Source organism: Dipodomys spectabilis, unplaced genomic scaffold (assembly GCF_019054845.1).
Source record: "Dipodomys spectabilis isolate Male_0828 unplaced genomic scaffold, ASM1905484v1 ptg000125l, whole genome shotgun sequence".
Taxonomy (NCBI): domain Eukaryota; kingdom Metazoa; phylum Chordata; class Mammalia; order Rodentia; family Heteromyidae; genus Dipodomys; species Dipodomys spectabilis.
Genome location: NW_024870802.1, coordinates 2,701,779 through 2,728,511, shown reverse-complemented (window position 1 = coordinate 2,728,511; position 26,733 = coordinate 2,701,779). Strand labels below are relative to the sequence as shown.

The following is a 26,733-nucleotide window of genomic DNA, read 5'->3' as shown; positions in this document are numbered from 1 at the left end:
GAAACAAACCTTTGCTCACATCTCGTGAATCAGGAACACGTGCCACAAATAGAGAGCAGAGTCGGGTAGGTAAATGAAGGTATTTTACCACATCATCTGAAGTAAAGGCCCAGCTGTGGTCCCTCTCTTTAGACCTATGTTCTCAGAGGACCATTGTAGATATTCTGCTGAATAACTAACACATCTGAAGACTTTAACAGAGATAAATTATGTTTTCCAGTTGAAGCAGTTCTTTTCTTAAATTTACAAGGGAACACACTGAATCTTATCCACTTTCTTTTATTAGGCAAACCATTTACATTTTATTATGAAAATGAAGTCTATAAACAAGATTACTTTATTAAGTCACCACCTCCTCAGCTTTTCTTCTCGGCAGTAAGTATTCACTACAGTTTCACAAGCCTCCCACCAGCTCTTAGGAGCATTAAAAATTTTTTTTTTCTTTCTCTTCCTCAGAGATCTAACTGACATGAAAAATCTTTCCATTTTTCAGAACTCTTGGAAAAAGCGTTTCTTTATCCTGTCAAAGAGTGGGGAAAAGGGCCTGAGCCTTTCTTATTACAAAGACCATCAGCACCGAGGGTCCATCCAAATTGATCGGTGTGTATGTAAGCAAGAGAACGTTTCTATCAGAGAATATAATTAAAGTCCAACGCTAACACATTGCATGAAAATTTAACTTTACCTTGACAGAAGGAATCCAGGGCTTCAAACTTATCACTGTTGTATCCGTAAGGCAACTAAAATAATGAATACTTTGGGCAAAGAATAGTAAAATATTTATCCTCTATTGTACATTATAGCTGATAAATCTTTAGTAAGCATTCATTTAAGACTTTGGTTCATTTAATTTATGGATAGAATGGAGAAGATGAAATTACAATTTTATAATGCCAAGGTAGAATTTAAGAAATATTTAGATAAGCTTTTAAAAAAAAATCTTCCCTTTAGAAAATTATGTACAAAAAATTTGGAAAAGGTTGTTTCTGGAGTTAAGAATACAACTCAAACAGGACCTTTTGGATTAAGTATTCAGGTAGAAGCAAGGATTTTCAATTAAGGATGAGTCATAGTTAAAACCCAATTTATCTTCTAAAGTGGAGATAATTCAATTAATAATCAGCAGCAGCATAACTCAAATTATTGGACAGTCTTCAAAACATGGCTCAAGTAGATCTTAAGCTTCGTTCCATTTGAATCCTATTATAAAGCATGAGTCAGTTTTCTTCCTAATCTGGTACATACAGCCATTTAGCACTTTGTCTCTGTATCTCACAGAAGTTCCAGTGTAGAAGTTGGAATAAACAGCCAGGAAAGGATGCAATCTGTGCAGAAGATGTTTAAATGCCACCCTGAGGAGGTGATGTCCATAAGAACCTCCAGCAGGGACTACTTCCTCATCAGCCAAGACAGGTAGGTGGAATAGCCATGTGCAAAACAAAAGCAACCCCGGAAAGAAGACCTTGTAGAGTAGTGGACATGGAGAAGCAGAACAGAAACACAGAAAGAGAATCCCAGGGCTAAGGAATACAGATGTTGACAAGGCTATGCTGCCCCCTGAAGCACTAGGGTGCCCCAGGGCTCCCTCCTAACTGCTGATTGACCTTTCCATTATGACAGCACAACTCTGGCTGTCACATGGTGTTCTCCTGTGTCCCTATCTGCATCCAAATTCCCCCCCCCTTTTTTTTTATAAGAACACCAGTTATATTGGACTAGGATCCAACTCTACTCCAGTAGAACCTCATCTTAACCAATTATATCTTCAGGAACCTTCTTTCCAAATAAAGTCATGTTCTGAGGACTGGGAACTGGGACTGGATCATGTATATTCTGGTAGTGGGAGAATGACACAATTCAACCCACAATAGTCTCTAGCACCCCAGGAACATGCTACAAAAACCAAACTCAATATGTAAACCCTTCAACAAGCTACACAGATCATGGAAGAACCATATTCACCTCTGAGAGTCTCAGTTCTTTGTTTTTGTTGTTTGTGTGGTTTGAACTCTGGGGCTTGGGTGCTGTCCCTGAGCCTGTTTGTGCTCAAGGCTAGCGCTCTACCACTTGAGCTACAGCACCACTTCCAGTTTTTGAGTAATTAATTAAAGAAATGAGTCTCACAGGGACTTTTCTGCCTAGGCTGGCTTCAAACCACAATCCTCAGTAGCTAGGATTACAGGTGGGAGCCATCAGCACCCAGCCAAGAGTCTTCAGTTTTAAGTGGGGCTCCTATAGCTAGCCAAAGTGCCCAGTGGATTCTCAACCCCTACTTATCTGTGAGGTAGGCTACCAGGCAGAGGGAAGCTGGACAGAAGAGGCAAGTGATACTAAAGCCAAAGTATGAAGTACCTGATCTGTTTCAAATTGATCGCCAAACCCAAAGCTTTCTGTGAATTGTCATACAAAAGATGATGGGATTTTTCCTCTTCCATTATTTATTTTTACTAGTGGATTTCAATTATGAAAAAATGGGTTTCATTACATTATTTCATGCCTGTATGTAACAGACTTTGATTGTCTTCATCCCCCTGTTAATTTTTTTTAATTTTATTTTATTTTATTTGAGAACATACTGTACAGAGGGGTTACAATTACATGGGCAGGATAATGTGTACATTTCTTACCAAGCATTGCAGCCTCCTCCTTTGGTTTACCCCCTGTTAATTTGCCTTGCCCCTGTCCTCCTGCCGATCCCCTTTCTTTTCCCAGAGACTCCTCTTTCTATTTTCTTGTCTTCCTGTTTTTACAAATCCAGATCCCACATATAAGGAAAAAATATATAGCAACAGTGGTTCTTCTAAGCCTCGCATATTGTGTGTCGCAGGATGACCTCTAATTTCATTTTCCTGCAAATGACTTTCATTCTCCTTTGTGGACAAATAAAACTCCATTGTGTACATATACCTCATTCTCTTCATCCATTCATCTGTTGCCTGGCACAGGCTGATTCTGTGACGAGTCTATTGTGATGAGAACTGAGATAAAACCTGGGTGTGCACACCTGCCTACAATAGTGCACAAAAGTGACTAAACTCAATGTTGTTTTGGTTTGCATTTCTCTGCTGGATAAATGTATTTTTTTCATGAGCTCATTGGTCATTTATAAAAGGACAGAATTCATAAATTCATTCAAGCCTTCTTCATAAACACATGCATTCTCTGTGGGGAGGTGCCCCTAGAGACTTACACAAAAATGGTATAGACAGGTTAAGAACTTAAGAATACAATACAAACTTGTTGTTAAAGCCCACCCCACAAACCTTTTGATTATTCCTATTATTTTCCAGTTTGCTTCCCATTTCTCTGAGCTTTCCTCTGCAGGGTTGCATAAAGGTTAATTTTAGATTGTGAATGTGGAGGTGGTGAGAAGCCAGTAGGCCATTTAAGCTGCTTGGAAAAAAAAAAACAACAATACAAAACAACAGCAAAACAACCTCCTTCCCTGGTAGCTGCTTCTACAATCTGTTCTAACTGTTCTAAAAGCATCCTTCTCCGATTCAAAATGAGTGCAGCTGCTATTGTTGCCACATGCCAGCTGAGAGTTTCTTCCTATCAACAGGGAGAAGATCAAAGATTGGGTCTCCTTCATGTCATCCTTTTGCTGGGACGTTGTTCATCAAAACATGGAGGTGACTCTATGTTACTAATGCTATTAAATAATGCCTGAACACAACCCCTTTGCATGGGAACAATATTAGCTTTTATTTTATTTCTTCTTAGTAACTGGCATTAATACAGGGAAGAAGTAAGTATGAAAACGTTCACCCTTGTTACCTTTTATGATTAACAAAAGGGAACAAAGTAGTTTTGTGCTTTGTGAGAGAACTAAAATACAAGCGTTTCAGATTCTCATTATTGTGATAGGGGAGTGAAAGTTAGCAGTGGAATTTTTAATAGTAGTCAGAATGATAGTATTTTCCCATCATTATTATTCAAAGAGCTTAATAAGCTTCCTTTCAAATGACTAATCCAATGGTGGTTTCTATAAAGATGTGTTTCATTTTAATATGATGTCTCTTTTGTTTCAGGCCTAATAAGCTCTGAGGTTTTGTTTTTCTTCATAATGGGCTTTGTTAGTTTACCCAGTTCTTTCTTCCAGTAAACCTTTAAAAAATAGACTCTATGTTTTCTAGGTTGTTCCATGCTCATAGCAAAAAGCAAAAGCCAGCCTACACTGGTGGCTCATTCCTATAATTCTAGCTACTCGCAAGGCTGAGGATCTGAATATCACAATTCTAAGCCAGCCCAAGCAGACAAATCTGGCAGACTCTCACCTCCAATTAACTAGTGAAAAGCTGAAAGTAGAGGTGTGGCTTAAATGGTAGAGCTCCATCCTTGAGCAAAAAAGCCAACCAAGAGAGTGAAAGTACTGAGTTCAAGTACTAGCATGAAATTTAAGGAAAAAAAGAGGTTGGACACATGGCTCAGGTGGTAGGTACCAGTCAATAAGCGAAAACATCAGATAATGAGTTCAAGTCTTGTCTCAGGCCAAAAACAAACAACAACAAGAACAAAAACAAAGCCAATAAAATCAAGAGACAGTAAGGTCTATTTACAAATAGACTCAATGATGAGATCAGTCAAGGCCCCTGCAGAGACAAACACAAGGAAGATGGGCTGTGGGGAAATACGAGGTGCTCTCAAGGCTAGGCTGTGCATCCTCAGGGCTCTGAGAACAAGAGGGAGACCTACTCACAAGATCCGTGCTCATCTTAGTGAGATGACATTGGCTCCCTGGAAGACCAGCTGTGAGAACCTATGAGAAGATCTTGGAGGCAGGAAGCCCAGGGGGGTGGCTGTTGCTTCATTCTAGACAGGAGACCAATTGTACCCTGATCCCACCATTCCTTTTTCCTGCCTAGGAGAAGCATTCAATGGGTGAAAAAAGGCCTATTTCGGATCCCAGCCCTCTCTTTGGTTTTTTCAGCACATCGGAGTCTGTGGGCCTTCCTGCACCAAGGACCAGCCTTCCAGACGTGGTAACTGGAGTCACCTCCTTCTCTCTTGGGACACTTTACCTGGGAGTCCTACCAGTTAGCAATTGGCTTGGACCTTGCCCATCTTTCTCAAAGCCTAAAGCAGTAACCCTAACATTTATGCATGTTTCCATACCACATGGATATTTTTTTTAATCTTTCCAGGAAACTAGTTATATTTTGCTTACAAGGGAAAGGAAAAGATAGGGAAAATATTTAAACATCAAGAAAACACTATTTTACGGTTCCTGTATTTTTGTATTTATTGCGGTGGAACTAAGTGGCAGTTTTCTGATTCCTTCATTTCTTGTCAGAATGCTGCTTTAAGTAAAATCTACCCATTTCTTTTCCCACCATTTACATCACTATGAAGTCATGGATTACTATTTTATATTCTGAATTCCAATTCATTACTATCATTACTTGGTTTCTCAAAATATCCAGGTTAATTTATCTTCCACATGGATATTTTACCATTGCACCACTATTTAAAAAGATCTTAATTCAGTTTGAATGCGCTAGACAGGCTTGAGGGCCCCTCAGCTAAGCCACGCTTTTCCTTCCTTTCGCACACAGGACATAGATTTCATCCACAGAAAGATTCCCTAAACGGCTTGATTTCTGATTATCCTGTCTGTGCTCAGGCACAAGATGTTCCTTACTAGCTTCCTTTTCTCTCCTCAATCAACCTTGCCTCTTCATATAGCTGTAGCACACTTCACCATCTGATCTAAAGAAACACATTGGAAGACAATATCATATACCTGCCCTGTGCGCGTGACTTGTCACTGACCGCTCAGCTCTCTGGGATTCGTGATGGTTCCAGCTTTGGGTAGTATCAATACGCAGGCTGAGTGGTTTTGCTTTCTCGCACACATATTTTTCCTCCCTTAGAGACATAGTTATTGACTTTCCCCTCTCTGTGTTTACATCTAATGAGGCATGGCCACCTCTTTTATCCAGTTGGTAGTTCTCCAACTCTTTTAAAAGCTTTTTATAGCATATCAGATTCACTAGGCCAAACACTTCATCTCAGTTATCCATTTAGAGTAGAGCTGGTGGTGTGGAAGAAGGCTGGGAAGATTAACCCTTTCCAGCAAATAGCTTTTCTTTTTCACTCATGAGCTTCCTTTCTCTGCCAGTGATAATGTGAGTGTTGCTTGTGCCTTTTTTATACCATGTATTTAGATTTAGTGAGTGTTCAATTAGCTCACGTGAAGGGTATCTCTTGCCTTGCTGGGTTTTGTAGTTGTTGTTCAGCAAGGACCCTTCCCTAGACCCAACTCAGCTCCATCTGGCTCCATGAGTGCCTTTGTGTGTTTTCAGCTGCTGTAATAGAGCACTGCAGACTAGTTAGTTTCTAAATAAAGCAGATTTATTTCTCACAGTGCTAGAGGTTGGGATGTTCAAGACTAAGGGGATTTTATCTTTTGAGGGGCCTTCCTACTGCCTCATAACATGGTAGAGTGAGCAAGTGAGTGAGAGAAGGAAAATCAGAACTCATCCTTTTAACACAGGACCATTCTCATAGTGACAGTATTTGTGCATTCCTAGTACACAGCCCTCACACCTAATCACCTCTTAAGGCCTAACATGTTAATACTGAGAGTGGTGATTAAATTTCAATGTGAATTTAGAGGGGATATTAAAACAATAGCGATGGGCTTAGACATAGAAAAAATTAACTACAGTGAAAGCAGGGGTTATACCGTGGGGGAGGGACATACAAAGCAACATAGAAATCATCTTATAAATATGTTAGAAACAATTGCATGAAAGAAAAAAAAATTTGAATACTTATCTTGGGATTCATTCCCCTAATATCAACTTATCTGACCTTTTCTGCTTGGCTCAAACATATACTAGTTATTGCAAATAAGGGAAACCATGGGACCTATGTATCTTTGGGCCTGGCTTACTTCACTTAATATATTTTTTCCAAGTCTTTCCATTTCACTGTATTTGATATTGGTATAATTTGTGGAGGGGAAGGGCAAAACCAAATCATTTAACTAGGGATACAAGTGGACCCATTGCAACAATGAGATGTACAAGTCATTATGTTGAAAACCGAACTTTACAACTTTGGTGGGGGGCGGGGAGGATTGGGTGGGGCAGGTGGGGGGAGGTAGGGGGAGTATGGGAAGGGATGGGAAGGGGAAACAAAGAGGAGGCAACAATGCTTGATAAGAAATGTTCTCGTTATCTTGCCCATGTAATTGTAACTCCTCTGTATGGTATTCTCACAATAAAAAAATAAAAATAAAGAAAAAATTAACTACAAATGATCCCAGACTTATGAATAGTACTGCATCTTGACTGATGCATCCTAAATTGAAATTTTTATAAGGTGAAAATGTATTAAGTGTACCTCTTCCTATTGAACATCACAGCTTAGCAACACAGTGCAATCTAGAGAGTCCATTGCTTCCCATTATAATTTCAGGACTGACTGGGAACAGAGGCTCCCATTTGCTGTCTAGTACCATAGTGCAATGCATATTGCAAGCCCAGGAAAAAATCAAAATTACAAATTTAACATATAATTTCTACTGAGTGCATATTACTTTTGTATCCTCATAGAGTCGATAGAATCTTAAGTTGAGCCATCATAAATTGAGGATCATCTATATTTCTATTTTATGTTAACTTCATGCTTCAAGGACTTCTGAGAAAGTATTCAAGGTCTTTTCAAAATCCCTCTTGCCATAAGGTATTGTTCTTGAGAGAATTAAATTGTACTTATAACAATTCTTCTGCATACAAAGCAGGTACATTAGTAGAGTATTTTGTGTCTACTGGGGGAGGGAAGACAATAATTAATTGGTTGCACCTATATCACCTTGAAGCCTATAATTCATATTTTCTCATGAGCAACAGTACCTAATTGCACTGCTATGGAAACAGTAGCAGTATGAGCAAAACACAAAAGAAGAATCCTGAACAGGAAGAGGAAAGGTACTGTGCTGGGCTAATTACTTTTTCAGATGGCACTGGGTGACAACTGAAAAAAGATGGGGTGGAGAAACTGGCACAGCTTAGTGACTTAGAATGCCACCCACATGCAAAGACCACACTTTCTGATTTACAGCTCCAAAGAGTAGAAGGGGCAGGGGGCAGGGCGGAGAGAGTCTGAATACTGTGCCCATTTCATCAGAGATGACCCACACTCAAGAGACAGGTTCAAATTGCGTGGGCTTCTGAATGGAACCTTGGGAGATTCTCTGCTCTTGTCAATCACTAATCTATTATAGCTTTTTATTCTCTCCATAATATATATTTAAGGCATACAGTTGACTTTGTCTGGCCCTTTGGGGGGAAAAGAAAATGATTTGTTTCTTCTTTCTCTCTTTTATTCAGTATTTAATGGAAAAATGTTCTCCAGGATTCAAGCAAGCTCATCTTCCTCATGATTTCTTGTCAGAGACCACGCAAGATGCAGAGGAGGAAAGTTATTATCTTAGTCCACGGAGCATTCTTTCAGAGGTTATCCCTCTCATTCATTAATCATGTGTTTCTCCCACAGAAGTCTGCTGGGCCTTGCACACAGTCTGTAATACCATAAGCCTGGGTCAGGGCACAAAGGTATATCGGACACAGATAGATGACAGGCTCATGGTGCTGACATTTGACTAGAAACCAACCTATGACAGAAAGGGCTCCACTCTGAAGAGAGATTAATACGGTGCCCTGGGGCATACCAGGCTTGGGATCTCTGAGAGCAAATTCCCAGATAGAAGAATGGAAAAGGCATTTGATCTTACTTGATGGGCAACAGTTGGTCTTGACTGGCTGACTTGAAAAGTTTTCACATTCTGGACTTTTTTTAAAGAGCAAAGGTCCCCGAGTGATAAATGGTGTGGTGGATCCATCAGCCTATTGACCCAGAGGAGGTCTTTATGACTGCTAGGCACTATATAGGCCTAGGCAAGGTAGCTAGTAATGAGCCTGACCTCAGAGCCTGCAGTCTAACCATAAAACTATACAAAGAGACAAAATGCCCTGGGAGCTTCTGAAATAAAGGACTTTCTCCACTGGAATCAGGCTGGAAAGACTTTGGAGAGAAAATGGCCTTTAATATGTGCTAGTGAATTGTCCAGTTAAGCTACAATTCAGAGAGTATGCATGGTGCAGAAGGGAATAAAACAAAATAGAACCAGATCACAATGGGTCTGAAATACAAAGTTGGACTCACTCTGTGAGCAGACTAGGGACAATGATGACCCCTGAACTAGGAAGTGGCAAAATCCAAATTATCTTGCAGGCTTATTAACCAAGTGGCTGTAACTAGTAAACACAAATACAGAATGTGGAATGGAAGTGGAGACGGAGGACAGCATTTAGGGAGGGGCTGTACCATCTCCCGAACTAGGAGTTTCTACTATATGCTCACACGTGTTCACTTAAAGAAGTACTCTGGGGTCAAGTCAGTTATGGAAGTGTTAAATTATGAGTTAAACAAGCATCTTGACAACATAATTCTCACAGACTTTAATGTGCAGTGACACATTTATAAATAGCCAAGTGGTATACAACACACAGAATTTCCTAGGCTCATTTGAAAACCCTTTCTTTTACCCAAAATAATTTCATATTAGGATTCCCTGGGACTACCAACTGATCAGGTTGGAGTGAGCATTAGTTACAAACTAGCCATTGCGAGACACTGTGGAGGATGCAGATGAAACTATAATAACCTGGATGCTGGTGGCTCATGCCTGTAATCCTAGCTACTCCAGAAGCTAAGATCTGAGGACTGCAGTTCAAAGCCAGCCTGGGCAGTAAAGTCCACAAAACTCTTATCTCCAATTAATTATTAGAAAATCAGAAGTAGAGCTGTGGCTCAAAGTGGTAGAACACTATCCTTGAGCAAAAATGCTCAGGGACAGTGCCCAGCTGGGCCCTGAGTTCAAGCCCCACAACTGACAAACAAACAAAAACCTATGCATTAGAAACTCAGTCCTGGGCAGTGGTTGAGGTGATCAAGAGAAGCTGGGGGACTCCAGGCAAAACTGAACAGTTCGTGTATAGAAGAGAAAGGGGATACTCTAAATGAAGAAAACAGCATGAATGTGGGACTAAAAGTGGAGAGCCTTAGGGATTCTGAAACAAGCTTGGCTATCAATAGATGTTAGCTGTGGGGGGCTGAGGTTACACATGTGCAAGGGCAGAGTCCGGTTCGATGCCTACAAGGGCAGACGTGTCTCGGTCCCTCACCAATCTTGAAGTCATTTGAGCCTGAACCCAGCTCCACATTGTGTCTAGTTTTTGACCCAGCCAGCTTCCATGATTCTGTAGTTGAACCAAATAAGGAAAGAATTTATGGTGTTAAGTTCCCTGTGGAAAATTCCAGTGTAGCCCAATGGAATATCTGTACCTAGAGTGTGAGACACTCTGAAGAGGGTTGCACTTGGAGTTTGCCAGAAGCTTTGCTGGTGTCTTCTCATGTGGGCAAGGTCATTTGATATTCCCTAAAAGAAAGCCACTGTCTATCCAATGGGAAATGTTGATATTCCCTGAAAGAGAGCCACTGCCTATCCAATGGGAGATGAACTTACTACTTTGTGCCCAGTGTATTAGTGCTATGGGTAAGAAGGTACCTGGCTAATTGACACACTTACATTCTTACATCTGTTTCATTCTCTTCAGTTGGACAACATTGATTCCAATGGTCCTGGTAACTCCATTGAACCCAGAAGTCCAGGCCAGGTCTCCGAGAAAACTGAATGTTATTACATGACAATGAAATCCTAGTAAGTGACCCACTGTTCAAAAAGTTACTGCCAATTCATGAGTGTGTGTGTGTGTGTGTGTGTGTGTACATGCACACTAGTCCTGGCACTTGAACTCAGAACCTTGTACTCTTCCTTAGATTTTTCACCCAAGGCTGGTACTTTATCACTTGAGCTGTACCTCCACTTCTGGCTTTTTACATTGATTGGAGATAAGAGTACTACAAACTAGGAGGCAACGATGCTGGATAAGAAATGTACTCATGGGCTGGGAAGGTAGCTCAGCGGTAGAGTGCATGCCTTGCAAGCATGAGGCCCTGGGTTCGATTCCTCAGTACCACATAAACAGAAAAAGCCGGAAGTGGTGCTGTGGATCCAGTGGTAGAGCGCTAGCCTTGAGCTGAAGAGCTGAGGGACAGCGCCCAGATCGAGAGTTCAGGCCCCATGACCGGCAAAAAAAAAAAAAGAAATGTACTCATTACCTTGCTCATGTAAATGTAACCCCTTTAGTATTTTCACAATAAAAACTTAATTAAAAAAAAGATTTTTCTTTTTTAATTACCTTTAAGTAGTTATACAAAGGACTTGCCATTTACAAAGCAGTTTATGAAAACAATATATCTTGATCAATGTTACCTCTTTCAGTATTCTCACCCATCCTTCCACTGCCCACTCCTTCTTCATACTCTTGTAAATTTTGGAGTCTATACATTGGATTCTTGACTGCATTCTCCACCCTGGCCCCCCTGCCCTCCTCCTCACCCCGCCCCCGGCCTTCTCCTCTTCATTTGTCTACTTTGTTCCCCTTGAACCCACCCTCCCCCTTTCAAGTAACCACTTCCTGATATTTTATTTTGCAGAACTTTGGGTTTTCCTATCTAAGACATTACACCATTTGGGTTCTCCCTTGAATCTACCACACTTCGGTTAACACATTTGTATCCACTTGCATAGCACCCGAAGTATTTACTTACACATTGATAAGGTAAATCTAACTTCCCCATATAAGGGGAAATATGCATCCTTTGTCTTTCTGGGCCTGATTTACTGCCAGGGCTGGCTTCAAACCTTGATCCTCAGATCTCTGCCTCCTAAGTAGTTAGGATTATAGGCATGAGTCAATTCATTTTTAATAGCTGGCAAATCGATGCAAACATTATCACTCCATTCAATATGTTATTCAATACAAGTTGAATGTTCTTTATATGATATGCTGGGATCAGAGCTATTTCAGATTTCAGAATGTTTTTTCACATTTTAGAATATTTGCATAAACACAATGAAATATCTTGGGGATGGAACTCAAGTCTAAATAGAATCCATTGACGTTTCTTATATACTTTACACATATACCCTTAAGATAATTTTGTACATTATTTTTAGTAGCTTTGAAATGGAATAAAGTTCTCCTATAAATTTCCTACTTGTATTATGTCAGCACTCAAAATTCATATTTGGGAGGATTTTAGATTTTGGATTCTTGGATAAAGAATGTTCAACTGTAATCTTAGAATATCAGAAAGTGGCAATGGTTTGTCCACTTACAGAAAACCATTTGTGACATTCACAGGGCATTTTCTGCCTAGAGGAACTGCTTTCTGATTTGCTTTTATTTCTCTCACACTCTCACTCTGTTCTTTAAACCCTATGAAGGGTTATTCTGATTTCATGACCATTTTTAGAAGGAGAGCTTGTTGGATTTGATCCTAGCTATGGCCATGATTCTGCTGGCTGGACATCCTTCAAGACCTTGTTCGCTTTCACATGGCTGTTAGTGACTTAAATCTGACATGCACAATGGAAAGTTGTAAATAGACAAGCTAAAAAAATAGAATTTGTTTTAACTTCTCTAGCTTTTTCAAAGAAACACCCCATACGTCTACTGATGGCCAAGAGGAATCCCAGACCTTGCCTGAGGCCCAGGATGGGGAGCTTCACTTGGAAGAACAAGAATCAGGAAGTGACTTGTATCTCTCACTGGCCAATCCAGAAGCACAGACCACAAATGAGAAAAGGGGGTCTGCCTCGCTAACTGTTGTGAAATTGTCTATATTACTCAAGTAAATATCTCATTTCTAAACTTTTGTGGGACCTAAGAGAGCAAAGCAGGCTTCCAATTTTTACTTAGAATTTAAAATTTTAAGGACATTCCTAAAAAATCTCTAGGTTAGCCAAGAATCTGACCAGATTCTCCCTGGTGTAAAGATAGTGAATTAACAAAGATCCTCTATCCTGAACTGAGCAGTATGGACATGGAAAATCTCATGAAGATTAATATAAATGAGAAGGAGAATGTTTAGGGTTTATGTGATAGCTAGGGCTTTCATAGGATGGTTGTGATTTTGATTCTTCCTCTTCTATAAATTCGTTCTCAGCAGAGCAGTATGCAACTGATGTGAAGTAGGTGAATATATAATCCATGTCATCCAGATGTGGCTTCCTTGGTCCTCATCTGCCAACTGTTGCCCTGTCCTATTAGGGGTGGGGAAGGACAGGAATGAGTCATTTTTAGTCATTTAAACTGTAAAAGTCAGATCGTACACTAACTCACTGTGTCTATGAACTTTCCCTTCCTGAGTAGATTTTTGGTTTCCTATTTCTAAGACAGTAGTTTCCAATTAAAGGATGTCCAAAATGTTTTCCCTCCAGTAACATCCTGGATGACAGCCAAGTGGAGACAGTGCATTTGTTCCTTTCACCTCCTGATATCATAAACTACCTTGCTCTCGTTGAAGCTGCAGGACGGATATGGTAGGTAGGAGTTTTGATTGATACTGACCAGCAATGATACTGAAAGAGAGAAACAGAACAATTATACTGTGTGTGTGTGTGTGTGTGTGTGTGTGTGTGTGTGTGTGTGTGTGTGTGTGTGTGCGCACGCGCACGCATGCGCGCGCATGCGCCAGATCTTGATTTCAGGGCCTCTTACTCTTGCTTGGCTTTTTTGTAGTACCACAGAAGCCATACCTTTACTAACAGCTTTTCGTTGGTTAGTTGGAGATAAGCAGTTCACATGTTTTTTTCTCATCTCTGGGCTATCTGAATTGCAGTCCTTAGATCTCAGCCTCCAGAGTAGCTAGAATTACAGGTGCCTGGGCAGTTATTTATAAAACACTATATATAATAATACTGACTGTGTTCTTGGGCTATTATGTTGTCAGAAAAAGATCTTTGAGACAAAAAGCAGAGTATTTCTTGCCAGAGGTGGGTATAAAAAGGCCTCAAAGTCCAGGAGACAGTCCACTTATTTCTGATTTCTCAAAGAGAGGAGAAATAGACAGAGCGCATATACCCCAGGACACCTTTACCAGTCACTGCATAATGGATATTTTATGAATAAAAGAAGTGAAGGAAATCACCAAGAATCAAGGGACTAAAAGAAAAAGGCACCTCACAGCCTAAGATCTCTAGACATAAGTCCAAAACTTCTTGTTAGAGATTTCAACACAGAAGACCAGTGGCACTGACTCCTTAACACAACCACCATTAACTTGACTCTACATTCTTTTACAGTGTGGTAAAGGATGATGATACCTATTTGTAATTCCAGTACTCAGGAGCTGGAGGCAGGACAATTAGCAAGTTCAAGGCCAACCTGGACTACACTGTGAGTTCCAGGCTACCTCTGATTACTTAGCAAGACTTCATCTTAAACACAAAATTAATCAAAAAGATTCTAATTCATTTTGGTAGAACATTATATTTTTATTAAGAAGTCTTTTAATGTAAACAAAATGCAACACACTGGTTATCTTCTAAGTTCTAAGTGGGCAGGGACCATAATCTCCCATTTTCTCAAAATGTTCCATAATCTAAAGCTCAGGAGTTGAGCAGGTTATATAGGTTTGCTTCTCTATGACTGAGCTTGCTCATTAACTCTATCATTCATTTGTTCATTAAATATTCAGTGTGTAAGCTTATCCTCACATTTTCAACAAAACAGAGTGATCTCTATTTACTTAGAGATGCAGGGTTGTAAAAAATTAAAAAATGAAACAAACAACCATGTGGCCTTTGCTGGGTCCCATACCCTGGTGAAAGAGCTTGCCATGTTTGATGTTATTTTAAATTAAAATAGATAAGGTATTCTCAGAATGCAGTATGAGGCCTGGAGCAAGGAAGATGATTAAAGCCAAGGAAGTTGATGGAGGGCTACGTAGGGCTTTGCAAGGTTGGTGTCATTGGAGTAAGGTTTTGGAAGAAGAGTTAGGCAACAATGGTAATAGAAGGAAAGATATTCACAACGGAAAAAGGTGTGTGGCAGCTCGGATCAGAGGGAGGAGACCCCAGCAGGGCCTTCCCCTACCTTCTCTGCGAACTCAGTCTCACCCCAGTGTTGGATGCTGTATTCCCGCTGCAGTGTGACTCGGTGGGAGGGCCCCCCACATCTGGGATGCTTGTTCTGCCACGGAGATCACGTCTTGGCCGTGAATGACCTGAAACCCCAGAACATGGAGGAGGTGTCTTTGTTTCTCACACGGTCCATCCAGAGGGAGGTGAGTCTTTTTGATCAGCCTTGGTCAGAATACTTCAATGTCAAAGAGCCTGAGATCAACATCATCAAGGGAGTCTGCAAAGTACTTGGGATACCAATGAAACTCTTCTTTCCAAATAAAGTAGTATTTGGAAAAAGCAACAGGTGAAGAGAGAGGGCTCTGAGTTGCTGGCTCCAGATGCAGCCCCATGTTGCACATGGAACTTGTGATGAGCCAGACTGGCTCATGAATGAATTGTAATGCATCATTTTGAATCTGTTTGTGCCTCCATTTTCTCTTCTGTAAAATGTAGGGACACTCATAATACCAGTACTGGATAATATGCCACAGGGTGTTTATGATGTGACTGTGTGTGTCCGTTGCTCAGTGTGTTTGTGCTATTGGCCGTGCAACATTGGATAGGCTTACCTTTTCAAATGTCAGTTTGTCATCTTTGAAATTGACATCTCCCTGCTTTCATCATGGATTCACATTATTAAAAAAAAAGTATGTGGGTAATATTATACATTTACATAGTTTTGGTAAGTACTGGGGTTTGAACCTAAGACTGTATACTCATTTGGCTGGCCTGTGTGGCTGATGCTCTGTTCCTTGAGCTACCTGGCTTTTTGTTGGCTAATTTGAAGATGGAGTCTCACGGACTTTTCTGCCTGTGCTGACTTTTAACTTTGATCCTCTGGAGCTCGATCTCCTGAGTAGGATTACAGATATGAGCCACCAGCGCCAGACAGGCTAGCCTATTTTTTTGTTAGTTAGTGGGGCTTGAACTCAGGGCCTGGGTGTTGTCCCTGAGCTCTTCAGCTCAAGGCTAGTGCTCTACCACTTTGAGCTCCAGTCTACTTCTGGTTTTTGAGTGGTTGATTGGAGATAAGAGTCTCAGGGGGACTTTCCTGCCTGGGTTGGCTTTAACCTTGATCCTCAGAACTCAGCCTCCTGAGTAGCTAGGATTATAAGCGTGAGCCACCAGCACCCAGCTAGGCTAGTCTATTTTTAAATTATCTCACCTATTATTCCAGTCTTCATATTATTCAATCCTTCCTGGTATACTTTTAGTGCCAGCAAGCCCTGAGGCATTGGGAAAATCTCTTCCTTGTCTGGGTTTAAGTTTCTTAAAATGAGAAGGTTGGTTTTCAAACTGTCCCTGAAATATCCCTCTGGGATAGGAGTGAAGATTAAGGGGCCAGTCTACTTTTATCATTTATCTTTTATAAAGCAGGTAAGTTAAATTATATTAGACTATTTTGTCAGTGTTCTTTAAAAATAGTTCCTTGACATGAAATTTGTGTAAATCACTATACTGTGTTCTTGTTTTCAGCTCTAAGTTTATGATTATGTATTAAATATCTATCTATCTATCTATCTATCTATCTAAGAATATGTCCTATCTCTTCCTCATTATATAATAACCCTGCTGGTTAGACAAGTTGTATTATTCCTACTATTTATACAAGTAAGCCAGGAGGGATGAATGATACCGTCTGAGATACATAAGTAGCTAATGGCAGATCAAAGGCACATTCATTCATTCACATTCATTCATTTGCTTGTTAATTTATTCACTTGCTCATTAATATGTTCATTCACTCTCATTCACTCACTAATTAATAAATATCAATTTATGCTAGATACTATGGTATATTCTACAGCTACAAAAAAAGCACCTCAACTCAAGCCTTGGGAGCTCAAAGATGAGTGGATGTAAGCAGGGAACATAGAGGAAGACTGAAGCAAAACTTGCAAGGGATACCAAAGGATGTCTCGCTCCTGACTGGGGCTCTGTCGCTTGAGCCACTTCACCAGGCATCTGGTCAGAAGGGTATCTTAGAACAGGCATTTGACTTATGTGTTGAAGACTAGATAGGAGTTTGTGTTGTGGAGAAGAGGCCACTTTTAAAGACCCAGTCCACTGCTTCTGCCAAAAAGCCACACAGGGGCCAAGTAGTCAAAGATAACTCTCCGTACCCTGTGGAAAGTTCTTCACCAGCACCCTGAACCAAAGATCCAGCTTTGGCTCAGAGGCCAAGAGAAGAGATTTGGCTAGAGCAGATATTGGAACTCTACCTGGGTGTGGCTGCCTGTACTGTCATATAACTGCCTGTCCAGACTACAGACTCACTTGGCCTGGGCAGGGTCATCCTCATTTTTCCTGGCTCATTCTGTCTTCCCCCTTCTATGGGAGAACACCTTCTGCACTATGTAGAGGACTGTGGGGTGCCAGCAACATGATTTCCCTACCATACCATTCCTGCCTTTTGCTTTTATGTGAAAATAGAGATCCAGTCCTTGTGGTACTCAAATACTAGAAGGAAAAAGACATTAATGAGACTGCTGATCTCATTCACTTTTTGCTCAGGCTGGCCTCAAACAGCAATCTCCTGTCTCTACCTTCTGAGTATCAGGGGTCACATGTGTGTACCACCATGATCACCTCTTGTTTCGTGTTTTTAAGGTACCTGAGCCAATCCACTGTTCTTCCTGCTAGACTACAGTTGTGAGAGATGAGAAGTCAGGCTAGGAATGGGAAGGGATAGTGAGGGGAGAGAAGGTGAGGGTGTTTGGAGGGGAAAGACATGCTAGAGGGCAGAGAAACTCATTGAACTTTGATTTCCTCTCAGTTTTGTCTAGGGCTGATCCTGACTGGTTATCTCCCATGGCTTCCTTGGTTTCAGGAAGCCCGTTTAATTCTGGTGCCTCTGGGCCCCTATGTGCCGGCACTGATGCTCTCTGGAACCTTCCCTAGGGGCTCAGACTGGTGATACAGGAAATAAAAATCCCTTCTACTCTCTGGGTATTCCTGCTATTTTCCTCTGGCCTACAGTAGTTTATCATAGGACTTTCTTTAAAAAAAAAAAAAAAAAAAAAAAGAGAAAGGAAGGAAGGAAGGAAGGAAAGAAGGAAGGAAGAAAGGAAGGAAGGAAGGAAGGAAGGAAGGAAGGAAGGAAGGAAGGAAGGAAGGAAAAGAAAGCTTTGAAGGGTATAAAAGAGGGCAGATTGAAAAACCAATGATCTTAAATCATCTTCAGTCATTACGTTACTTGTTTTCTCATATTTTAGAAAATAAAACTCACCATCGGCCGGATTCCCAATTCACCGAAATTCCATGCCACACCCTGTGCCTGCCCTTTAAAATACCAAGCAGTCTCATCTGTGCTACAAGAGAAGCAAGACTTTAACAGAGCACCGAAGAGGACTCCAGCCACCAAGAAGGTCCAGCTGCAAGGAACAGGAGAGTAGCCTGCCAGGACCCAAAGCAGCAGGAGGACAGAGCCAGGGAATCAGTAGGTGGATGCTCATCCTGACATGGCTCTGACCCAGGACAAGCCAGCATACCTCTCCATCGCTGCACCTGTGTCTTAACAAGGCAGCGACTGTTACCTCTCTGGCTGTGGCACTGGGGATGTGGAGAGAGCCACATAAGATAATGGCTAAGGTACACAGTGTCAACAGAAGGCCTCATTATCTGAGACTTTGTCCCAAACACCCACTGACATAGATTGGGCAAATCCCTCACCTAATTGATAACATTGTGTGTTCTATGAGGTCATGGTCCACACACTGACTTCTTTGTTAGGGAATGTCCACTTGGAACTACTCACTCCAGAAGACCAGATGCCCCTAAGATGTGAGACCATACAAGCCTTCGCAAGTACCTTCTGTGACCCATTGCCTCAGAAGCCATTAGACAGGCCCAGAAGCCTCTTGGACTCAAACAGCACTGTTTTCTTAAAGACATCGTAACTAGTTTAGACGTTGAAACACAGTTTGAGGTCATCTCTGGCAAAGATCTGTTGGCTTCCCAGTTAAAAAGAGAACTGCATAGCACTAAAGTATGGATAGTCTTAACTGACTGGTGCAATAAGAAATTGATTCTGGAAGGCCAAAAGAATCTGATGCTTGTTTTTTGTTTTGTTTTTTTAATAAAGCAAAGGCAGAAACTGAAAGCACAAGTCAAGTCTGAGAATATTTGAGCAAAAGTAGCTTCAGAAAGTTTATACTTCCCAGCTTGTCATTTTACATACCTGTTTAGCAACAGAGCACGGAATCAAAAAACAACTTCAGGAAACAAGTGTCTTCTATGTTGGAAATGAACTTTACAATTTGGGGGGAGGAGAGGGGACTGGGGAGCGAAAAAGTGGGAGAAAATGAGGGAGGGGGTAACCCTGTTCAAAAAGAAATGTACTCATTATCTTACTTATGTAACTCCTCTGTACATCACCTTTACAATAAAACTTAAATAAAAATGAAACAAGTATCTTGACCCTTACCTTGCATTTGGATTCAGATTAGAAAAGACCTTCAGCAACCAGAAGAGCGATTCAAGTATATTTCATGTCATATTGCCCAGACTGTCAAGAAAGTATAAAATATTTTCACATATTTGCCCTATTTAAGGTTCCATGTCTCCTACAAATGCATCCTGCAGAAATACAAAAGCACATAAAAGCAAAAAGCTTCTTGTCATACTGGAGCAATGTTTGTAATAATTTAGAGATTGCTTAATTATGATGTTACATCATTAAACACATCAGTGTGTATAGTAAATTAAAGCTGAAAGAAAGACAAGTTGCAATTACCACATTTTTCTAAACATAAACTCTTGTGTAGATGTGTATATAAGCGCTTGCCTTGCATGCCTGAGGCCCTGGTTCAATTCCTCAGCACCACATAAGCAAAAAGAAAAAAGCCGGAAGTGGCACTGTGGCTCAAGTGGTAGAGCGCTAGCCTTGAGCTGAAGAGCTGAGGGACAGCGCCCAGGCCCAGAGTTCAGGCCCCACAACCGGACCCAAAAAAAAAAGATCTCTGCAGGCCTGGTTAGGAGATGGCTAGGTTTGACTTAGGCACTGGTGTTCTTATAGACACTTGATCAGTTATCATACTGCTGCCTGGCTACCAAGTTTTTATTTCCCTAGGTTTAGAATAATGCACATTAAGTGGTCAATAAGAAATATCTTGAAACTATTACCTGCTTGTGCCTGGCATTTTCTGAAAGGCTGAAATTTGTATTTTCTTTTTGCTATGAGCATAAAAAATTACCTGCCAATGTGGTAAATAAACAAATAGGAGCATCTGCACATATAGGTATGTGCATATGCATGTGCGTGTGTGTGTGTGTGTGCGTGCGCGCACGCGCGCGCACTCGCGTGCGTGCCAGTAGTACTGGGATTGAACTCAGGGCCTTTGCTTTTTTGCTCAAAGCTGGCACCCTGCTGCTTGAGGCACAGCCCCATATTTTACTTTATGCTGGTTAATTGGAGAAAGGAGTCTCACTGATTTTTCTACCTGGGATGGCTTTGAACCACAGTCCTCAGATCTCAACCTCCTTAGGATCTAGGGTGACAGGCATAAACCACTGGGGCCTGGCTTTGAACATAGAGATTTTAGACATTCCTAAATGAGAAACCAAGATACCTCAATGAAGGAAATAAAAAATAATCCAACATATATCCTAAAAAATTAAGAAGAGTGAAGAAAGAGAGGGAGGGAGAGATGGGTGAGGATGTTGAAAGGGGTCACATTGTATTCATAAACTGCTTTGTCACATGGCAACTCCTTTGTTCAACTACTTAATGATAATCCTTTAAAAACATTTAAATACTTCTTTAAGAAAACAAAACATCAAGGTAAAATCTACCTGCGAACTGATCATTGACGGGTATGTGGTTCTTAAGGTCAAAGATCCATCGTTAGTTTCATCGGCCGGCTAAGCTACAATGCAATGCCAAAGAAGTTAAAATGAATAGAAGAACAAGCTTTACTCACAGAGGCCAAGAAGACCATGAGAGCTGAGAAGCTGATCACCTGCAAGCTCACAGCCCTGTTAGGTAACAACCCAGATTTCTTGGTCCACCCCGCGCAGTATGGAATGGTGGCCTGCCTCTTTGACCCTCTCTCAATCCCAGAATTTCCCTTATTCAGTAGAATCAGTGTGTGTGTATGTGGGGGGGTGCTGTTAGGAGGACCTACTCTGGGGGCTTCTCCCACAGGAGGAGTTTGTTCTCACGAGAAGATCTCAGGTAAAATCCAAACTTCTCCCAACCCCAAGATTCTGATAGCATGAAGCCAGGGTGGAGCTCTGGGAGCTGCATCCTCAGGACTCCCAGGAGACTTACATGCTGGTGCATCAAGGTGCACACCTCTCAGCACAGCACTGTCTCAGCGGTCCTGTGAGGAATCCCCCCAGAATCCCAGAATCTGCACCCTTGGGAGGAGGCAGGGCATGGAGTGTGCACATGTGTATTCTCCAGGAAAAGAGTCTAGCTGTCAGGTTCTGAAAGAGGCTAATATCATTACCCGTCACCCCTAATGCTGTCTCCCACAAGCCACTGCACTGTAAGGGATGCACACAGCCTGGTTTCCCTCATGCTCTCTGCTACCTGTGGAGCCACATAACCAGCGTCTAGAAGAAGCCAGGCCTTCTGGGCTTTGCCTGGTCACTCACTGCAGGGAAATCACAGGACAGCTTCCATACTTCTGCCTTCCTTTCTCAGAGTTAAGTTCCTCTTTGCCCTCTGGGCTTCCCTTTCCAGGGGCTGCTGGTGGCCCTGGAACTCAAGCTCAGTTCTTTCTCCTAACTGTCATAGGAGCCTCAAGCCCTAGAAACAGAGGTGCTTGCCCCAAGTCTAGCTTTCAGGATTCTCTTATGTTACCAGGCAAGACCCCTTTCTCAGAATAGCTGGTAAAGCCATCCAGCCAGGGTTGAGAAAGGCTCAAGTGTGACATCGATTGTGATTTCACCTGAGCTGAAAGTCTCCCACTCCCGTGGTCCCTCGGGAGGATGGGCCTCCTCTGTGCCTACTTCTGGGTGGAAGGTACAATGAGAATGGGCTGCAGCCTTTCTTGGCCATCATGTCCTTGTCCTAAATTTGGTGTGACTCTTCATTCTTGCTGGGGAAGAAACAAGAGTTCAGAAGCGTGGAATGACCCACCTGGCTGGCCCCAATTCTGTGCCAGGCCGATGGCTCCCAGGCCCACATTTTCTGTGGGGACATACAACTTTCCAGAGGGACATTGGAGCTTCCAACTTTCCAGTCTGCTCCCACTTCCTTACAGGTGTCCTTACAGGTGTGTCTAGCAGAGTTCTTAAGAGCCACCTGGAGACTTTTATTTTTTCTTCAAGGAGGATGCACTGTTTAGAATGAATTCCAAAGAGCATCTGGTGAGGGAGGAAAACAGGCACAGAGTCAAGAATATCCATCCACACTTGAAGTTATTGGTTTCCCTGTTATGTGGGTATGCATTCCTGGAGAACTTGCTACTTCATGTGGAGGGCATGCCACTGCAGGTTGACATGTATATATGAAAGTATGTTTACACATATGTCCTGGGGAAGGAGGGAAAGTAATGTACAGCCCAAAGATGCTCTAATACACAGACAGAGCAGCTGACATATATCACATGCACCCACCCCACCCTTTCTCTTCAGAGCTTGTGCCAAGTGCCTTTCCCTTAGGAAGACGAGAAGAATGTCAAGTATCATAAACAGGCCCCAAACAAGAGACAGCTCTCAGACTCAGCTGGATTAAATCAGGATTCTTTCATGAAGTTGGACTAAGAGATATGTAAGAAATGGGTTTTATTGAGAAAGCTTTTGGAAACATTAGAGTTAATGAAGTCTTTGTGTAATTATCAGCAACCTAGTAGGGCCATGAAGCCATTCTCCATGCAAACTCAGTCTATGTGATTCTAGAAAACTAGATACTTACACAAATCATGAACTTAGAGCACTGGGCCTGGAGCTGAACTGCTTGGGCCTGGAGCTGAACTGCTTGATGTGTTAGCTGCCAGCCACATGTGACTATTTAACTTTTTAAACTACTAAAAACTGAATCAAATTTCTCAGGGGCATTAGTGACACATTTGAAGTGTCAATAGCCTTGCATAATAACTGTCTACCATATTGGGCCATGGAGGCGTAAACTATAACATCACTATAGAAAGTTCTAGTGCAGTGTTTGCTCCATGTTAAGTCCCAGGGGCAACAATTTACAGCTTATTCACTGCCATATTCTTAGCACATAAGCACAGAGCATAACTCATAAAAATGCTCAGTAAATATACCCTAATGAGAAATCACTGCATTTTGAGCCGAACAGCATTCATAAACATGATTCAACTTTGATAATGCTTTCAAATAAAATATACCAGTAACATTGGTAACATTTTTCCTCCTCCTCCTCCTTCTCCTCCTCCTCCTTCTGCCTCTCCTTTTTCTCCTCTTTCTCCTCCTCTTAGTGACAAATAAAATTAACTTGAAAAACATACTATGGGGCTGGGAAGGTGGCTCAGTGGTAGAGTGCTTGCCTTGCATGCATGAGGCTCTGGGTTCGATTTCTTAGCACCACCTATGCAGAAAAAGCCAGAAGTGGCAGTATGGCTCAAGTGGTAGAGCACTAGCCTTGAGCTAAAGAGCTGAGGGACAGCTCCCAGACCCAGAGTTCAGGATCCACTAATGACAAAAAAAAAGCATAAAGCAGGCAAGCAAGCAAGCAAACAAGCAAGCAAGAAAGCAAGAAATCAAGCAAGCAAGAAAGAAAGAAAGAAAGAAGAAAAACATAAAGGCTATGTACATATGACCATATGAGATGATGTTAACCAAAATGTACCCCAAGACAGGGACACAGGGTTTTTTTTCTTCTTGCTATTGTTTTTAATGTATTTATAATGCACTATGTGATTCTTTTGTTTCTTTTGTATGTCCTTCCCCCTGTGTATAACCCCTGTTTTCACTGTATTTGATTCCAGTGCTTTGCATCTTGTATATACATTTTTGTAATTTGGGGAGGGGAAGGGGTTTAGCGGAATGCTTAAATGGGGATGCAGGTTGACCCATTGTGACAATGAGATATACAGGACACTATGTTGAAAACAAACTTTACAATGCCAGGGGTGGGGGGAGTAGTTGGGGAGGTGGGGAGGGAAGTGATGGTGGGGGAAAATTAAAGGAGGAGGTAACAATGCTTGATAGGAAATGTACTCATTACCCTACTCATGTAACTGTAACTCTTCTGTACAGTATCTAACCCCTCTGTACAGTATCATACACACACACACACACACACACACACACACACACACACACACACACACACACACACACTATGGGCCTTTACATATGAGGACTAAACTCAGAGCCTACAGACAGTATGGTCGCCCTTTTGCTTTTGTTTGTTGATATGTAGTTTGGATAAGCAGATACTGCAGCTTGTTTTAATTACACATACCTTAACAGTCAGTGGGCTGTGAGTGTGGGAGGAAGTATGAGTTAAGAACGTCATGTGTCAGTACAGGGGTTCTATGATAATGACTCAGCGTTTGGCTGCTCTGCTGGTTGTGTGGAGGAGGTGAAGGTATTGGCATTTCTTGCATCTTGGTTCTCAAATGTGTTCTATATTGGTAAGACCAACAGAAACACGATGTAGGGGCTGATTCATCAGCTTTCCCCCCATGTGATGCTGGTAAAAAGTATTCCCGTGTAAGAAACAATTGGCTACTTGCTTAACAAGAATCTCTTAGCTCCCTTATAAGGTAGTAATTCTTATAGTCATCCATCTTAAAACTAAGTGAGCTTGACAACCAGGCACCTTGCTTAAAGAGTCATACTGTGGTGTAAATGACTATACAAGTCATAATGCAAAAGGACAAGAAAAGGCAAGCAAATGCTCAGAGCTAGAGAACAGGATGCAGTGAGCTATACCATAGAGAAGAGGAAAGACACTCCCAATGTACCCAAGACAATGTGATCCTGTAGTTATCAAAGCTAAGTAGCTGTTGATAGGGGCTAGCGTTGATGCCCTGAAGTCTCTCCTAGATATTAGAAATTGTAGAGAAAATATGAATTTTATACTGTTATTTTTCATATTGTATTTTCATGCTTGGGACTGGCAGAATTTTCCTCTACTCCAAAGAAATAATTTTTTGATCAGTTTTTTTTTTTGCCTTTTGTGTTAATCCCACCTTACTTGTTCATAGGTACACAAAATTTAATACTTGAGTGGAAAAGGTTTTCAATAACCCTAAACAATTACCAAATCATGAACTCCCTTGCTCTAATCCCAGAAGCCCCAGCAATGAGTTAAGTGGAGGAGATATGGGGTTCCACCTCAAGAAGAGAGAGATTTAGGAAGAAACAGGTCTTCATCATTACAGATGGCTGGCAAGATGCTACCAGCTCCAATCAGGCCGCATGCTGTAATCCAGCTCTTCTGAAATTAATATCTCACACTTCCAAACAAAGAGTGTGAAATTACAAAGGGCTCTGCCAGGATTCCTCCCAGCTTATGTAAGTCCAACTTGAGCTGGGCTAGGGATTTATTAGGCAGTGCTGTAAATGTTTTAATGTGGGAATTATTTACTGAAATATATAAATAGACTTGATACTGGTGTATCATCCATTTGGGAAACATTCCTCCCTTCCTAGGGGCTTCTATTGGCTGTTAGGTGTTTACATGCTATTCCTGCTCTTCAAAGCACTTTCAGACCCACAACCCTCCTCTCCCACCATCCCTCTCTCCCTACTTGCTGGCATTGAGAGTATAGACCACCTAAGTGATTAAAATCCTTTCAGAATGGCCTGATTTCTCTCTATGATACAGAAACAAAGGAAAATGACAGTCAAGGAAACTGCTCTACTGTGCATACCTTGAATGCAGTATTTATTTATTAGCAAACATTGGACACCCCAGGTCCAGCTCAAATGTCACACACATCTCTCTGCAGCAATTTTCATCTCCTTCCAGATAGAGCTGATTGCCCCATCTAGTCTTATATCACATGGTATCCTTCTCATCAGGACCACATACATCTACAAAGGTAATTTGTAAATAGACATCCATCCCTCAGTGTCCTCAGGATTGGTTCCAGGATCCTTAGTGGACATCAACATCCATGATGCTCCAGTTCTTTATGTAAACAATAGTACATCATTTGCATATCAACTACGTACATCCTCTCCTGTACTTCAAAGCTCTAGATTACTGACAATGCCCAACTCAACATAAATGTCATGTAGATGGTTGTTTTACTGTGTTGTTTAGGAAATAATGGCATGAGAAAAGTCCATATAATTTTTTTCAAATATTTTTAATCAGCAGTTGGTTGAAACTCAGATGAAGAACCCATGTACCTCTAGACGTGAAGGGCTGACTATTGTCAGTTATTCCATGTATCTGCAGATTCTTTGTGGGAAAAGCCATACTATCATCAATTTTATATAATGGGCATTTACTACATTCCAGGAAGCCCTCCACAAGCATCATTTCATTTAGGACTCCTAATAACTTGTTAGGAGATTAGGTGTTAGATCATCCTCATTGTACTGAAAAGGGAATCCAAGGCTCAAAAATGGTGCACACAGTCTCTAAGTTGTAGAACTCAGGTCTCATTCCAAGTTCTTGGCTGACTTGAAAAGATGGTCCATGTTGGACCAAAGAGCATTAGTCTGTGCAAGCTAATTTCTCCTACACAATATTAAGAGATAACATATCTTAACAATTTCTCACCCACACTTCTAACACTTTCTCCATTCTC

General features: G+C 41.4%; 1 protein-coding gene across 2 annotated transcripts; it reads left to right on the top strand.

Moving 5' to 3' along the window:
- The first annotated feature begins 308 nt into the window (after positions 1–308).
- On the top strand, positions 309–18,441 carry Plekhs1 (pleckstrin homology domain containing S1). 2 transcript variants are annotated; one of them, XM_042689630.1, is made up of 12 exons: positions 309–375; positions 494–600; positions 1,279–1,413; positions 3,563–3,632; positions 4,866–4,979; positions 8,340–8,465; positions 10,629–10,732; positions 11,067–11,075; positions 12,565–12,771; positions 13,361–13,462; positions 15,072–15,207; positions 18,262–18,441. In XM_042689630.1, the coding sequence occupies exons 3-12, from the start codon at positions 1,319–1,321 to the stop codon at positions 18,439–18,441; spliced, it is 1,143 nt and encodes a 380-aa protein (XP_042545564.1). In that variant the 5' UTR covers positions 309–375; positions 494–600; positions 1,279–1,318. The 2 variants fall into 2 exon arrangements, with proteins under 2 accessions (XP_042545564.1, XP_042545563.1); XM_042689629.1 differs by lacking the exon at positions 11,067–11,075 and having other exon boundaries at positions 4,866–4,982.
- The last annotated feature ends 8,292 nt before the right edge of the window (positions 18,442–26,733 follow it).

Coding starts and splice junctions, on each gene's coding strand:
- Plekhs1 (XM_042689630.1), top strand. CDS start 1,319: ATGCAATCTGTGCAGAAGATGTTTAAATGCCACCCTGAGGAGGTGATG. Junction 4,980..8,339: donor CAAGGACCAGCCTTCCAGAC/GTGGTAACTGGA, acceptor TCTTTTATTCAG/TATTTAATGGAAAAATGTTC. Junction 15,208..18,261: donor CACGGTCCATCCAGAGGGAG/GTGAGTCTTTTT, acceptor CTCATATTTTAG/AAAATAAAACTCACCATCGG.